The 17,002-nt window shown below is 34.0% G+C and overlaps 1 protein-coding gene across 1 annotated transcript; it reads left to right on the top strand.

Annotated features, from left to right (window-relative positions):
- Positions 1 to 3,535: 3,535 nt before the first annotated feature.
- LOC100931743 (olfactory receptor 52H1-like) lies at positions 3,536 to 4,495 on the top strand. The gene has a single exon (XM_003764854.3). It carries the CDS (start codon positions 3,548 to 3,550, stop codon positions 4,493 to 4,495), a length of 948 nt encoding a protein of 315 aa, XP_003764902.2. The 5' UTR covers positions 3,536 to 3,547.
- The last annotated feature ends 12,507 nt before the right edge of the window (positions 4,496 to 17,002 follow it).

Raw genomic sequence — 17,002 nt, 5'->3', positions numbered from 1 at the left:
ATCGATTTTTTTCTATATTTTTAAAATAAATATCCCTTTGTAAAAGTTGACTGTTTAAATGGAACTGGAAGCTGGAAACTAGTCACTGTTTCGCTGTCTCCCTATCTGTCTCTCTTCTAGTCTTTCATTCTCCCTCTATTCACCCCACCACCACTACTTCACCAATTCTACTGGAAAGACTGGGAATCCCAAATTTTCATGTCAATATCTAATAGGTGTTAGGGAGGCAGCTGCAGATCAATGTTGCCCATGGTTTCAACTGTATTACTCCAAAAGGATGTGTGGACGAGTGATAACTGTTCCTGTACTCCAGGCTTCAGGAGGAATGGTAAAAGCTCCTAAAATTTCTTTTTTGAAGACTGTTCACGGAGATAGTATTGAAGTTTCACATAAGTGATAAGATAATTCTGCTTCAGGTAGAGTTATGATTGGATGCCTAAGAAGTTTTCCTCTCATTCTAAGATTATATAATTCTAGATTTCTGCTAGCTGAAGTAGTTAGGGGGAGACGGATATTTCATGAAGGAGATCAGACTTGAAATTAATCCTAAAGGAGGAATCAGACTTAAGAAAATTGGAGGACTAATGAAGACTATCCCAATGTTGGAGAATAATGTAAGGAAAGTTCTAGAGAAAGGTTTGTCTGGTTGAGAGAAAGAAAGACAGACAGACAGAGACAGAGAGAGACAGAGACACAGACACAGACACAGACACAGACACAGATACAGACAAAGAGAGAAGGAGGTAGGAAGGGAGAAAGGGAAAGAGGGAGAGAGGGAGGAAGGGAGAGAGGAAGAGAGAGAAGGAAAGGGAGAAGGAGAGGGAGAGAGAGGGGGAGGGAGGGAGGAATGAAGGGAAGAAAGAAGGGAGAGACAGACAAAGACAGAGAGAGAAGGAGAGCTGAGTGATGAAGAAATGATCCCAGAAACATAGATTACCCTAGATTTATTAAAATAGAGCCTTCCCCTCTCTCTCTCCCTTTCCCTCATTGCTGCCTAGGTCAGTTCTCAGGTACCGGTTTTTTTCCTCCACCTTCCTATAGGATATACTCTGCTAAGTTTGATCTCTGATTTTCTGCATATATGTCAGATATTTATGTCCTATTGTCATGCAGTCTATCCCCAAACATATCATCATATTTTATTTCATAATCCCCATGCTCCATTGTAAAGGAAGGAGATGAAAGGGAAGTAGAGAATTTGGAACTCAAGTTTTTGAAAAATGAATGTTAAACTTCTGAGGAAGGAATTGATTCTTCTCTCAGCAATGTTCTGGTAGATGTAAGAATCAATACAAGTTTTATGCTTTCTTCTGGAACCCCAAATAAAAGTTAAGTATTTCAAAAAATATTAACAGGCACCTTTTTCATTGAAGAAGAGGTGATTAAAGCTGTCAAAACATTAATATGAATTTGAAAAAAATGTTAAAAACTCTGCAAGCAATTGAAAAAATGTTATTCAAAAATGAGTATTGTGCAAGATGTCAGTGCAAGATCCACATCCTTAACTTTTCTGGACACCTTCTCTAATAATAACTGAAGACCAAACATTCTCTTGAAATCTGAGAATAAATCAAAGCATTTGGTAAGCACTCACTTAATGGTGGGTAAACTGTTTTCTCAGAATCTCAGTATCATGATAAGTTCTAGCCCAACCAATATCTCTCAGCAACCCAGTTATTTCCACCCTTTGGTTCCCTTGAGAAATAATACATGTAGAATGATGCAAACTTTTTAGTCAATGAAATGGTTAATTTTTCTGATTTGATGAATTGCCAGAGTTGTCAAGGGACATGAATAGCTTTGCACTAACATATCTATCCAAGGATAAATAGAACTCTAAGTGCTTCTTTCTTGAAGTATACCTTTATGCTCTATTTGTATTCCCATTTTTTGAGCTTGTATCCAGATTAGGACCAGGTGGGTAAGTGCTATTAGGCAGTGGGAAAATCTAAAACAACAGTATTGTTTTCATAATTGTGGGATTAATAATAATAATAATGATAATTGTAGGACTAAATCATTTTCATGACTATAAATATCAAAATTATCTACTATAAGACACTAATAGACACTATTTGTGTCCAGAAAAGGAACTGTTAAATAGAAGTATGTATATAGTGATTTTATACATAAAATATATATTTGTATCTAAGAGTACCCGTCTACCTCTGGACAGGGGGGAAGAACAAAGGAAAAAGCGGGGAAATGAGGAAAGAGAAAATTAATCATAAAGGAAGAATCAGACTTAGGAAAATTGGAAGGCTAATGAAGACTATCCTAGTTTTGGAGAATAATGTAAGGAGAGTTCTAGAGAAAAGTAAGTCTGATTGAGAGAAAGACAAACAGACAGAAAGAGAGCAACAGAGAGTGACAAAGAAAAACAGAGACACAGAGACAGAGACACAGACACAGACACACACACATACACATAACAACTTTATGTATTTAAAAGGAATAGCAAACTGTACAAAATAGATTTTACAGTTTCATGTGCAATCTTTTTTTCTGTTCTACAATGTTATGGATATGCTTGTTTTATTTCTAAAGTTCAGAATAAAATAAATAAATTCTAAAAAAGCAGGGCTAGCATTGCTAGCATTCAGGCTAGTTCTGGGCAAGGTCCTGAGGAGATGAGAGGAAAATGAGAGGAGATACATCCATCCTTGAGCATCTATCAACAATCAAGATCTTTGATCTTGGTTTCTACTTCAGACCAATATTATAGAGAAATGTCTGTGGCATGAGCAATAATAGAGAAAACAAAAGAGACCAGGAAATTTCCATTTGAGGGATATTAAGACTCTCAGATACACTCTAACAAGGAGCAATGATGAACAGGCTAGTTTAGGGCAAAGGCTATTGACTTTAATTAATATAAGAGGGTTGACATCTTTGCTCTTTCATTAGTTCCCTACCTGACTTTGGACAAATTCCATCTATCAAATGAAGTAATTGAATTACAACTTGGAGATTTCTTCTAGTGCTGTGCTAATTTCTCCTTCCTAAATCTTCTGGTAGTGGCCTTAGGTAAGCTTTTAGTGTGTGTGTGTGTGTGTGTGTGTGTGTGTGTGTGTGTGTGTGTATAACTACAAATGTACTTTAAAATGGATTTTTAAATTGCCTTGAAAGACCTTTCCAACTTTTTTTGTAGATTAAACGAGTCTTCCTTGTGTATTGAGATAAAAAATGATGTCTGCCATTATTTTCTAGCTCCAATATCTTTCCCTGTCTCTATTTCTGTCTGGATGTCTCTATTTCTGTCTCCATCTCTCTATCTCTATTACTTTCTCTCTCCCTCATATTTAATACAGGAAATGCCTTTTGAGAAAACAAAATTTGGTAAAGAGTGTGGTATTAATGAACGTAATAGACAAGAAAATATCCAGTAATTGAACACAATATTTATTTTTTCAGAATTCAGCTCCTATTTGGGTTGAAATTGAAGGTAAATTTAGAGGAATTGGAGTTAAGAAAAATCCATATGGTTCTAATGATTGGTAATCATGCTTGTTTCTAGGACTTCCAGGATATCCAAAACAAAATCACAATGGTCACATATAACTGGAGTAGCTTCAACCCAGACATATTCATACTGGTGGGGATCCCAGGACTAGAGCAGTTCCACTTCTGGATTGGCATTCCTTTCTGTGCGATTTATCTCGTGGCTGTACTGGGAAACTTAATCTTAGTGTATCTTATTGTCATGGAGCGCAGCCTCCATGAGCCCATGTTCTTCTTCCTCTCTCTGCTGGCTTCCACTGATCTGGTGCTGTCCACAGCTGGTGTTCCCAAAACCCTCAGCATCTTCTGGCTTGGAGCCAGAGAAATCACCTTCACTGGCTGCCTCACTCAGATGTTTTTCATCCACTACAGCTTTGTTTTAGACTCAGCCATTCTGTTGGCCATGGCATTTGATCGCTATGTGGCCATCTGCTCTCCACTGAGATATACCACCATCCTGACTCATCAAACCACCATCAAGATCATACTGGGTATCTGCTTTCGCAGCTTCTGCATCATTTTCCCAGTTGTTTTCTTGCTGAAGCGCTTACCCTTTTGCCAGACACGCATCATCCCCCACACTTATTGTGAACATATTGGTGTGGCCCGCCTCTCCTGTGCTGACATCTCTATCAACATCTGGTATGGCTTTGCTGTGCCCATTATGACTGTAATTTCAGATATAGTATTGATTGCTGTCTCTTACATGCTTATTCTTCTAGCTGTGTTCCGCCTCCCATCTCAGGATGCCCGTCAGAAGGCGCTGGGTACATGTGGCTCCCATGTCTGTGTCATCCTGATGTTCTACACACCAGCCTTCTTCTCTATCCTTGCCCACCGATTTGGACATAATGTTTCTCGAACTTTTCACATCATGTTTGCCAACCTCTACATAGTTATTCCACCAGCACTCAATCCCATCATCTATGGAGTTAAGACAAAGCAAATAAGGCACAAAGTCATCATCTTGTTCTCTCAGAAGGCAATCCAATGACATGGTAGTGTGAATAAGGAAAAGTTTATAAGAAGCTGACAGTTTGCAATTTTGATGCAGAATAACCATTTGTTTGTTAAATCCTGCCTGTGCATATGAACTTTCAGTTAGAGAATATTTAAATCTTCACTGTAGACTGCAAGTTCCCTAAAGGAAGGTATTCCATCCAATCCAATTCAGTTTAATTCAACAACCATCTTTTATTCATGTAGCTATTTGCTTCAAAGAACAGGACAAGTACATTGTAAAGATTCAGTAAATTATGCAGCAAATATTTCTGGAATCATTAAATAAATGTTATTAACTGAATTGTGGAACTTCAGAAATGCAAAATCCATTTTATTGGGATTTCAAATTCCAATTTATTGAGTGGCACAAATGACTCTAAATAATCTGTAATTAACAAAACCTGACAAGTGAAGAAAAATCTGACTCCTTCTTGGGCTCTGTTTCTTCCTCTTCAGTGTGGCCAATTTTTAGTCATAGGTTTTTCTCTTTAAATTATATCACCATATACATTATCCTTCTTATCACTTAAGTTCACCTTTATATGAATACTTCTTTATCTTTAACTCATTTGAGTTAATAGTGTGATGTAAAATCTCATGATTGCTTTTTAAATCAATGTTTCTTTTACCAATTTTAACATGGACAATTTTCCTCAATGGTTTTCAATGATTGCAATGCAATTCTTATTTGAGAAAACTTTTTTCATAACTTTTGATCACTTATGTATTGGGGAAATACTTTTAGAAATGTATATATACACACCTATACATGTATATATATGAATATATATGTATGTATAAGACTTTTATGTTAAAAAATATAAAAAACACTAAAAGAAATACAAATTATCTTTCAATATAGAAAAGTTAAATAATGTCTATGAGAAACCATAAAACACAGAACTAAATACATGAATTGAAATTTTTTTTGGTATGAAAGGGGGAAGTGGAAATTCTTCAGAAGAAATATCTTATTTCATCCTGAGGAATGATTATATTTTGATATCCATGCCATGTTATCCATCCTCTTTCATCCTCAATTGTTTCTGTACCTATCTTTAAGGAATTGAGATAGTTTGTAAATTCTCTGTTTTATTTACATTGGTCTATGAACAATTCCCATTTTTCCTCAACAGAAATTTCCTTTCCCCCCCTAGAATTTTATTTTTGAGAGTTTCTTCCCCCTTGTAAGCTAAACTTCCATAGACTAGAATTCCCTAAAAACTTTGAAATATTATTTCCCCAATTCTAGACTGCCTTTCAGAACCCATCTGATTTTCTTCTCCTTCTTTATCACAAACTTTAGAAGCACTATGGGCACTTCTTCACAACTTTCTCATCATTTCCATTCAGAATTCACTTTTTCCCTTGTTTGTGACAATCTAATACAGTACAAAATTTGATTGTTACTTTCTCCATTTTTTTGAGGGATGAAATTATTGCATTAAGAGAATATTAACTGGTCCACTTTGTAAAAGTAATTTTTATTTATATCTCTTATTTTCATTTCACTAGAATTTTTTTCCTAAAATTCTCCCTCCCTCCTCTCTCAGAAGTATATGGAATATACATTTCATATAATAAATGCATTTAAAGTAAAGGAGAAAAGGAAAAGAGAATGAAGAGAAAAAAATCAATAAAACTAATCAATACATCAAATAAAGTCTCAAAATATGTGCAACATATCACACCTGTGAAACTCTCATTTTTGCAAAGGAATGAAGTGGTGGTGTATTCTCATATTTCTTCTTTAGGGCTGTGTTGGTTCTTCGTAATTTTGAAAAACTCAACTTTGATTTTTTTTGTGGTTTTCTTTTAATTTACATTTTTATAGCCATTATGAAAGTTTTTCCTTGACTCTGCCTACTTTACTGTATATCACGCCAATATTCCCAAATTTCTCTTTTTTCCAACACTTGTTCTTTCTTTTTCACAGCACAGTGATATTCTATTATATTTTTTAGCCATTTTCTAAACAATGGGTATAGAATTTGTTTGCAATTCTTCCTTACCAGAAAAAAAAAGTGTTGCTACAAATGTTTTGGTATATGTAGGGACATTCTTACCAATGGCTGTTTGGAGTATAATCTTATTAATGGAATCTTAAGGTCAAAACACTTTGACATTTTAGTCACTTTATACAAACTGTTTCCCAAAATGGTTATACTGATTCATACTTCTGCTTGTATCCCTGTATTCCCACAATCCTATTAAAATTGAGAATTCCACATTTTTTTTTTTATTTTATTTGACAATTTGCTGGGTGTAAGGTGAAATATTAGGGCTGTTTTGATATTCATTTCTCTTAATGTTAGTGACAGAGCATTTAATACATAATTATTAAATGGAATATAATTCAAGACTAAGATATGTTTTCAGAGAATCTTTAGATATTTGGGTCCCTCATTCATCTGTTCCCAACCCATTCATTTGAAACTTCTATTGTTTTCATTTAAGACTTATTTCTAGTCCATTTTCATGTCCATTATAGCAAAATTTGTATATATTTATGCTCTATTAAATTTTTTGTGACATTTGTGCTGTTTGGATTTTGGGATCGCTTCATTTTATTTCTTTCAATTATTAGGAGAGAAAAAGAATCATACAGATCACTTATGACCATTTAGTGGTTTTAAAACTCTATAAATATTCTTAGAGATGGTTCAAAGAAAGGACTTGTACCAATTTTTAATGCCTTCTTAATTAGGGTATAACTTTCCAATTACAAAGAAACATATTTTTTCCTCTACGAAAATAGGAATAAATGTGTTCAAAGCAGTATAGATTTATTTTGTTGGTGTTTCCAAGCCATCATGATCTTGTATACAATGATTTTGGCATTCATGCAATTATTATATCAATGTCTACTATTGATTGTGTACATGTTCTTGCATTTTCTCTGCAATATATTATCAGATTGTTTCCATACTATGACAAGTTTGTGACAAGCAACATTTAAGCACTAACATTTCTGATGGCTGATCAGACACTTGTGCATTCTCTCATTTGTATTCAGTACACTGTACCAGTGTAGTTTCCTCATTCCCCTCTGTTATGCCATAATCAATTGTATGATAACATGATCAAATCATTGTCAACATTTGTGTTCTTGTAAGGCGATGCAATATCTAGAGTAGTGGTCCTTAACTGAGAAGACTCATTTTGATTTTGAATCTGGTTTCAGACAGAAAGAGTCAGACACAAGTGAAACAACTGACTAACAATAATAGGACAAATTAGAGGCTGTTTGAAAACATGATCACTGAGCATGTCCATTACAAAGTAACTTGATGCCATAACAGACCATCAAAAACATTTTTCAGAAACAAATTTTATATTTCCACTCCTTGTAGCATTACACTTTCAAAACTTTTAAATTTAAACTTATAATCTACTTATATTACTATTTTTCAGCTTTATTGATTTTCAAATGAACTGGATAGTGACATTAATTAATCAATCAGTAGAGTTAGAGTTTCTGTGAGAATTTGACTGGTGAGCCATTGATAGAAGACATACCTGAAGAGATCCTTTTTTCTTACAAAATTAGTTCCCATATAAGCACTATTTAAAAAATAGTTTAAGTACATTCATCATTTTAAATACAGTGTCAGACATTAACTAGATCTGTGACCATGGACAAGTCACTTAATTCTATTTGCCTCAATTTTCTCATATGTAAAATGAACTGGAAAAGAAAATTACAAATTGCACAAGTATCTTTGCCAAGAAAACCCTAACTAGATTTATGAAGAGTCAGGCATAACTGAAAATACTGAACAACAACAATAATTTAATATAGTACTCTTAGCCAGTGAAAAAACAAAATACCTTATAACTACATCAGTTGGTTAGGTGGCAAATTATTAAAAAAATGAATGTTTCATTTGTAAAATTCTACCATTTTCTACCTTTGTGTAAATAAATATTTTAGTTTTATTCTTATTTTAAATCAAAATACAGAAATGAACTCAATGAAAATCCAAATTAAAGGCTATTTGGTTTTGAATTAAATATTGCAAATCTGTTCAAATGAAAACATTCAAAATAAAATTTGTTTTATGTCATTATTCTATTACATAAACATCTTCCAACTTTTAACTTATTTAATTTAAAATGTTTTTATATTCAAGAGAATTTGTAAGATAAATTTAATATGAATTCCAGATAATTACACGTCTTGCTGAATTACGTCTTTTTATTCTTACAAAATGGACCACATAAAAAATTTGTAATTACTTTTTTGACCTTACAATTTTGCATAGGGAATTTTTATAATCAGAAATAAAATTATTTTTTAAAATTATATAATTTAAATCTTATCAAGCTTTGGGGGCAAAATCTATAATTGTAGTTATTGTAAGCTTTTAAGAAATATATTGAAATATATTCTGGAGTTTCATAACAATTTCTGTTGTTTCAAGGTGCTTGAAGAGCAAAAGCTTTGGAAACTACCGAGTCATTGAAGAAAATTCAATCAGTGGTTTTCAAAATTCAGAATGCAATATCTCAGTCACAAAGTTGCCCTAGACTTAGGTGGGTCCCTTTGTAACATAATTCATTTCATCAGACTGCACTATCTTAACTGACCACTAGAGGATGGCCTCATTTATATACATACTAACTCAATAACTATAAAGACATGCACATTTGTGTATGATTCACGTTCAGTATAAAAACACAGATCTCATGATATACTATTATCCACTTTCTTAGATACCTACAAGGTATATAAACTCTGAAGTCCAATATCTGTACTTATACTCTGCAATCTTAGACAATGTCAGAGACAACACTTTATTTTTTAGGTCTCTTAAGTTTTCCTTTTCAGTTATCTGGTACAATCAAAATAGTTCAGGGAATCCTTCACCCTTACCATTGTCCATTCTTGAGAATAATTGTGTGTGGAATACCATATTGCTTCCCGGGCAGGAAAAGAGTTAATAAAACTGATTTCATCTTTACCTCTAGGAACAAACACCCCAGAAACCTTGTTTATTTTGAGATCTCCCTCCTGAGAGTCCAGAGAAAGAAATAAAGGGTTTTGTCTTTTTGGCTGAAGGTCTTTTTGTGCAGTTTCTAATCCTTTTGTCTTCTAGCCATAGCCCCATGCCCATCTGAGAATCAGAGTTAGATAAGTATTGACTTCTGGGTGATTAAAGGGTAGAGACACTGGAAAAAATGATAGTGGCCTTGAGACCCAGGCTCTGGCATAGAGGTGCCTCATGTTGAGGTAGTGAAAGAAATAGGACCAAATTACTCCCTAGCCATTGTGATTACCAATTTCCTGGAGAAAATCTCATTTTCTTTCTTAAGTTTTGCCAGAAACTCGGGAAAGAGAATCTAATGAACAGACTTTCAAAGAGTGGGAATTTTAGGAAGATGATGCAGTATGTCAGAAAATTCCAAGTTCTCCAGATTTCCCCCAGAAATAAAACAAAATTGTGCCTCAGAGTAAGCATAGACAAGTAAAAAACAAATAATACTAGGGGAAGAACAGAGGTCCTCCTGAACAATTAGAGAAGACCCAAAGAAAAACCCTAGGGCAAAAGTTTAACCCATGTGAAGGGTAAATATCTTCAAGCCAGGTTTACTGAAACATCAAGTCAGGAACTCTGGGGCTAGCTGGGTCCAGAGGTAGCTTCATCCCTAATAGAAATTTTCACCTCTTTGACATAGTAGGGATTTGAGAAAAGATTGAGGGAACCTCTACTGTTGAAGGATGCCAACCAAGCCGAACTGACCTGAAACAAGGCCTGGGGTGAGAAGATACCAGCAGCAGACCAGGGAAGCTGCTGGTGGAGGGCATTTATGAGGGGATTGAGTTCTTTGTTTGGGGTCCCAGATCAGAGGGAAGAACTGCAGTGAAACTAGAACCATCATCCCCCCCAGGACTAGAGTTGATTACACTAATTTTGAATGAGCTTGCAAAAGAGAAAGAATTCAACCACAGAAACTTATCATTGGAAAAGGGAAGAACAGGGTTCATGTTCAGAGAAGGAAACTGAAGTACAAATCATCTCCTATCCCAAATAATAATGACAGATGACTATCTGATCAAAAAGTATTTATAGAAGAACTCAAAACAACTTTAAAAATCAAATGAAAGAGATTGAGGGAAAATTAAAATATAAAAAAATAAGAATCATACAAAAATAAGATTATGAAAGTCAACCAATTAGAAAAGGAAATACAGAGTCTTAAAGCAGAAAATGACTCTTTAAACATTAGAATTGAGCAAGAGTTGGGCAGTGAAGTCATAAGACACCAAGAACTAATCAAACAAAATATGGGAGGCGGAACCAAGATGGCGGAAAGAAAGTTTTTGCTGTTCTCTTACCCTTTATCAATATTATATCCACCTCAAAATAGTCTTGATCAACAATTCGTAAAGATAAAAGTAGAACAACTCACTGGCCAAAGAAGATCCAGTTCCCAAAAAAGGTTTTGGGGCCGGGGAGTCCCCAGACAGGGAGAAAATTTGGGTTCCAAGGAGACCAAACCGAGGGTACGATCTCAGCACAAGTGCGCCCCAACCGCAGTACGGGCTTTTCCTTGGGGAGTTGGATCCTGCAGCAGGAGGACACCCCGGTTAGCCCAATCTGCAAGTAGGGAGCCGGGGAAATGAGTTTAGGGCCGTTTCACGGCAGACGTGGGCAGAGTTTGTGGTGGTCTGGGGTCGGGCCAAACCCCACAGTACAAGAGGCTCCTGGGGCAGTGACACTTTCACCACTTAGTCTCCAGTCGAGGGGCAAAATAATCCCCAGCCCCCAAAGCAGTTTACACGGCCAGTGCTGAATCCACCACTGGGGAAGGGAAAAACTCCACCCAGAGACCCCATACCTGAGCCAGAAATCGGTTTTCTTTTCCCTGCCTGCAGAGGGCTTGGAACCCCTTGCCTAGAGACTAACTAAAGGCTTTAAAACATAAAAAAGATGAAAAAGAACAATCAAGTTTATGCAGAAAAAGCAGGTCAGCAAACCTGAAGAACCTCAAACAGCAAAATGCACGACTGTCCTCCTTTACAAATACTCTATAAAGAGAACCATTAAAAGTCCAAAAAGAGTTAGAAGATAAATGGGGAAAGGAAAGAAAGCCTTACAAAGAGCAACAACTTCCTGAAATACAAATTGAAAAAATAAAGAATTCACTACAAAGGGATCCAGGGTTGGAAAAAGACAAAGAACACGCAAGAAAGAGGATTTGGGTTGGAAAAAGAAAAAATTCACTAAAAAAAAAAATTTGAAATGGAAAAAAATTCCAAGACCAAAACAAACATTAAAAACTAATTGGAATCTAAGAAAGAAGTAAAAAGCTATTGAAGAAAATAATTTTTAAAATTGCGAACAAAAACTAAGATTCATTGAGACAGCAAGAATCAGCAAGAAAAACAAAAAAATGACAAATAAAAAACCACGATTTATCTACTTGAAAAAAGACGGAAAATAGATCTGGGAGATAATCTGAGGATTATTGACTTTCTGAAAACATGATGAAAAAAAAGTTTTAGATACTATTTCCAAAATCATCAAAGAAACTGCCCAGATGAATAGAATCAGGGAAAAAGGATTGAAAGAATTCATCAAATTCTGAAAGAAACCCAAATAAAAACCCCAAGGAAACAAATTTGAACTATGATTAAGGAAAAAAATTTAAAGCAGCCAAAAAAACCATTTAAAACGAGGGAACAAAAACCCAAGATCTGGCTGCCCTACATTAAAGGAAAGGGGCCTAAAGATATTGAAAGGCACAAGAACTTGGATGCAGCCAAGAATAAACACCCAGTGTTGAGCATTTTTCTTCCAGGGAAGGAAATAATTTTGAAACAAATGAATTCCATTTGTTTCTGGAAAAACCAGAAAAAACAAAAAATTTGATCTCAAGGAATCAAGAGATGGAAAAGGTAAAATAACCTTAGAATTGTATTTCGGGATATACAAAAAGAATACATGTATAATTTGATTGTACTGATATAAATAAAAAAAAGTAGATAGGAAAAGGGATGATGGCAGAATAAGGTAAAGGAGGGAAAAAGAGGGAAACCAATCCCAAAAAGGCAAAAGGCTTTATATCTGAGGAATTTAGGGGGGAACATTGTGTGAACTTCCAGGTTGGCTCAAAGAAAAATAATTGCTTTGTTTTAGAAATTCCTCCCATTAAAAAACAGGGGGAGAAAAGGAAAAGGGGGAAGGGGAAAACTCAAAGGGGGGAGGAGGATTTAAAAGAGGATAAGTATCGGATAAAGAGGGGAATTTTTTAAAAAAGGGTTGGGGAGGAAGAAAAAAGCCAAGGGGTTTTGGGATGGCAGGTCAGGGTTAAATTCGTAAATGTAAATGGGAGAACTCCCCAAAAGAGGAGGAGATAGCAGACTGGATCAAAAGTCAGAAACCTACAATATGTTGTTTAAAGAAAACATTTAAAGCAGAGGATGCATATAGGTAAAAGTAAAAGGTGGAGCAAAACATTATGCTTTGGTGAATAAAAGAGGGGTAGCCATCCTTATCTCAGATCAACAAAGTAAAAATTGATCTAATTAAAAGAATAAGGAAGGAACAATCCTTAAAGGGACATAAAAACGAAGAATATAATTTAAAAATATCCAAGTGGTATGGCACCAACTTCCTAAAGGAGAAGTTAAGAGAGTTTCAAAAAGAAATAGACAACAAAATTGGGGAGGAGACCAACCTTGCATTTCAGAAAACAAATCAAAACCCAAAAAAATAAGAAAGAAATTAAAAGAAGTAAATAGAATATTAAAAAATTAGGATGTTGGATCTTTGGAGAAAATTGAATGGGAGATAAAGGGGAAATATACTTTCCTAGCAGTTCATGGAACCTATTCAAAAAAATTCCATATATTGGACATAAAACCTGAAATTAAATCAAGAAAGCAGAAATAGTAAATGCTTTCTGATTGATCCAATAAAAAACTACATTCAACAAAAGTTAGGGGAAAAGACCAAAAGTAATTGAAATAAACAATCTCATCTTAAAGAATATTGGGTAAGAAAATTATAATACAATTAATAATTTCACTAAGATAAACAATGATGAGACATCAACCAAAATTTTGGGGATCAGCCAAAGGGTAAAGGGGGAATTTTATATCCCAGAGGCATTGAATAAAAAGAAAAGAAAAGATTAAAGATTGGGCTTGCAATAAAAATTAAAAAGAAAATTAAAACCCCAATCAAATACTAAATTGGAAATTTAAAATTAAAAGGAGAAATTAAAATATTGAAAGTAAAAAAAACATTGAACCAAAAAAAATTAAGAGTTGGTTCTAAACAAAATAAAATAGATAACCTTGGAAACCGATTAGAAAAAGGAGGAGGAAAATGAAATTAGTAGTCTTAAAAATGAAAAGGGAGAACTTCCAAATGGAGGAAATTAGAAAATAATAAGGAGTTATTTTGCTCAACTTTTGAAAAATTTTGATAACCTAAGAAATGGATGACTACCCAAAATACAGACTTCCCAGACTGGGAAGAAGAATTGTTGAATAGTCCCATTTCAGAAAAGTAGAACAGGCCCCCAAAGTCCCAGGACCAGATGGTTTATTGGAATTTTCCAAACATTTAAAGAACAATTCCCCAATGCTAATTAAATTATTTGATAAAATAGGAATGGGAGTCCAAAATTCCTTCTAAACCGAATGGACTGATACCAAACCAGGTAGGCTGGAAACAAGAAAGAAAATTTAGACCAATCTCCTAATGAATTTGATGCTAAACTTAAATTAAAATATTAGCAAAAAGACAAGAAAATCATCTCCAAGATAATACACTAATCAAGTAGGATTTATACCAGGTCGGGGCTGGTTCAATATTAGGAAAACTATCAATATAATTGGCCTGTTTAACCAAATTAAAAAACCATATGATCATCTCAATAGATGCAGAAAAGCATTTGATAAAATCCAACATCCATTCCTATTAAAACACTTTAAGGAATAAATGGATTTTCCTTAAAATAATCAGCAGCATCTATTTAAAACCATCAGTAAGCATCATATGTATGGGAGACAAACGAACCCCTAAGATTGAGGAAAAAATTGCCCACTATCACCGTTATATTTAATATTGTATTAGAAACGCAGTATAGAATAAGAGCTGAAAAGAGATTAAAGGAATAAAATAGGCAATGAGGGAACCAAATTATTTCCCTTTGCCGATGACTGATGGTATATTAGAAAAGAGATTCTTGCTAAAAGTTATTAGAAATAATCCACAACTTTGCAAAGTTGTGGTTATAAAAAAACCCCACATAAGTCATCAGCATTCTTATATATACAAAAATCCAAAAGTCAGGTTACAAAAGAGAAATTCATTTAAAGAACACTGATAATATAAAATATTTAGGAATCATCTGCCAAGGGAAAATCAGAAACTTTTGAAAAATTACAGACCACTTTTCACACAAATTAAGTCTTTCAACCAATTGAAAATATTAAATGCTTTGGAAGGGGGAAAATATAATAAAGATGACAATTAAAACAATCTATTTTTTGGGTATACCAATCAGACTCCCAAAACTATTTTAATGACCTAGAAAAAATAAAACAAAGTTCATATGGAAAAACAAAAGGTCAAGAATTTTCAAGGAATTAAGAAAAAAATCAAAGATGGTGGCTTACCAGATCTAAAATTATAAAGCACGTTCCAAAACTATTTGGTATTGGCTAGAATAGATTAGTTGATCAGTGGAATAGATTAGGTTCAAGGGATAAAACAGTCAACAAATATAGCAACCTGTCTTTGAAAAACCCAAAGATCCCAGCTTTTTGGGATAAAAACTACTGTTTATAAAAAAATTGCTGGGAAAAGTGGAAAACAAATGGCAGAAACTAGGCATTGATCCATACTTTAAGCCTAACCAAGATAAGGTAAAATGGGTTCATGACCTAAAGGATAAAGAATAAATTATTAAAAATTAGAGGAACAAGGATGTTTACCTTAGACCGTAAGGGAAGGCTTTATGACAAACAGAACTAGAGATCATTACTGATCACAAAATAGAAAATTTCGTTTCCAAACTGAAAAAGTTTTTTTGACAAAAAAACTAATGCAGACAAGATTGAAGGAAGAATAAATAAAAATTTTACAGTCAAAAGGTTCTGATAAAGGGCCCATTTCAAAAATATATAGAGAATTAACTAAATTTATAAAAAAAGCCATTCTCCAATTAAAATGGTCAAAGGATAGAACAGACAATTCTCAGATGAAGAAATTGAAACTTTTCTAGTCATATAAAAAGATGCTCCAAGTCATTATTAATCAGAGAAATCAAATAAGACAACCTAAGATACCACCACACCTGTCAGTTTTAAGATGACAGGAAAAAATAATGAATTTGGTTGAGGGATGGGAAAAATGGGACAATTCATTGTTGGTGGAGGTGAACAATCCAATATTTTGGAGAAGTTTGGAATTTATGCCAAAAGTTATCAAACGGATACCTTTGATCCAGCAGTGTTACTACTGGGATTAATCCCAAAGAGATTATAAAGAAGGGAAAGGGACCTGTATGTGAGAAGTTTGGGCAGCCCTTTTGTAGTGGTAGAAACTGAAACTGAATGGATGTCCACAGTTGGAGAAGTGAATAAACGGTATTGAAAAATTATGGAATATTACTGTTTGAAGAAATACCAACAGGATGATTTCAAAAGGCCTAAGACTTACAGAACTGATGCTGAGGAAATGAGAGGACCAGGAGATCTTATTAAACAACAAACTAGAGATGACCAGTTCATGGATCAGGCCATCCTCGCAACGAATCAACCAAAACATTTCCTAATGGACAGTAATGAATGAACTAGCTAACCCAGAAAAGAACTCTGGGAGATGATAAAACCATTACATTGAATCCAACCCTTATTTATGCAACCTTTTTGATTTTCAAGAATTTACAAAACAGAGTCGATTCTTTTTGTAAGAAAATAATGTTTTATTATGTATACTTATTTGTATCTAAGATATTTTTATATTTAACATCTACTGGTCATCCTGCCATTTAGGGAGGATGGGGGGAAAGGGAAAAATTAACAAGAGGTTTGGCAATTGTTAATGCTGTAAAGTTAATTATATATCCTTAAATAAAAGGTATTAAATAAAAAATAGAAGAATGAAAAATAAAAAATGAAACAAAATAAAAAAAATTGGAGGTTTATCAAGAAGAGAAAACACAAGAGTAATTGGACTACCAGAAAGCTATGACCAAAAGAAAAAAGAGTCTTGGCACAATAAAAATAGAAATAATGAAGAAAATTGTCCTGAAGTTATAGAAAAAGAGGGCAATGTATAAATAAAAAAATAAATCCACCCATCAGACCTCAAAAAAATCCTACAAGGAAAACAATTGAGAACATTACTACTAAATTTTGAAACCTGGCATACCAAAGAGAACATTTTACAAAAAAGCAACAACAAAAATAATTCTAATATGCTGAAACCAAATTTGACTTGCACAGGATTTATCAGGGACAATAATAAAAGTCCAC

The sequence above is a fragment of the Sarcophilus harrisii genome, chromosome 3 (assembly GCF_902635505.1).
Source record: "Sarcophilus harrisii chromosome 3, mSarHar1.11, whole genome shotgun sequence".
Classification (NCBI taxonomy): domain Eukaryota; kingdom Metazoa; phylum Chordata; class Mammalia; order Dasyuromorphia; family Dasyuridae; genus Sarcophilus; species Sarcophilus harrisii.
Note: the sequence above shows the minus strand (reverse complement) of the source record. Positions and strands in the feature narration are given on the sequence as shown.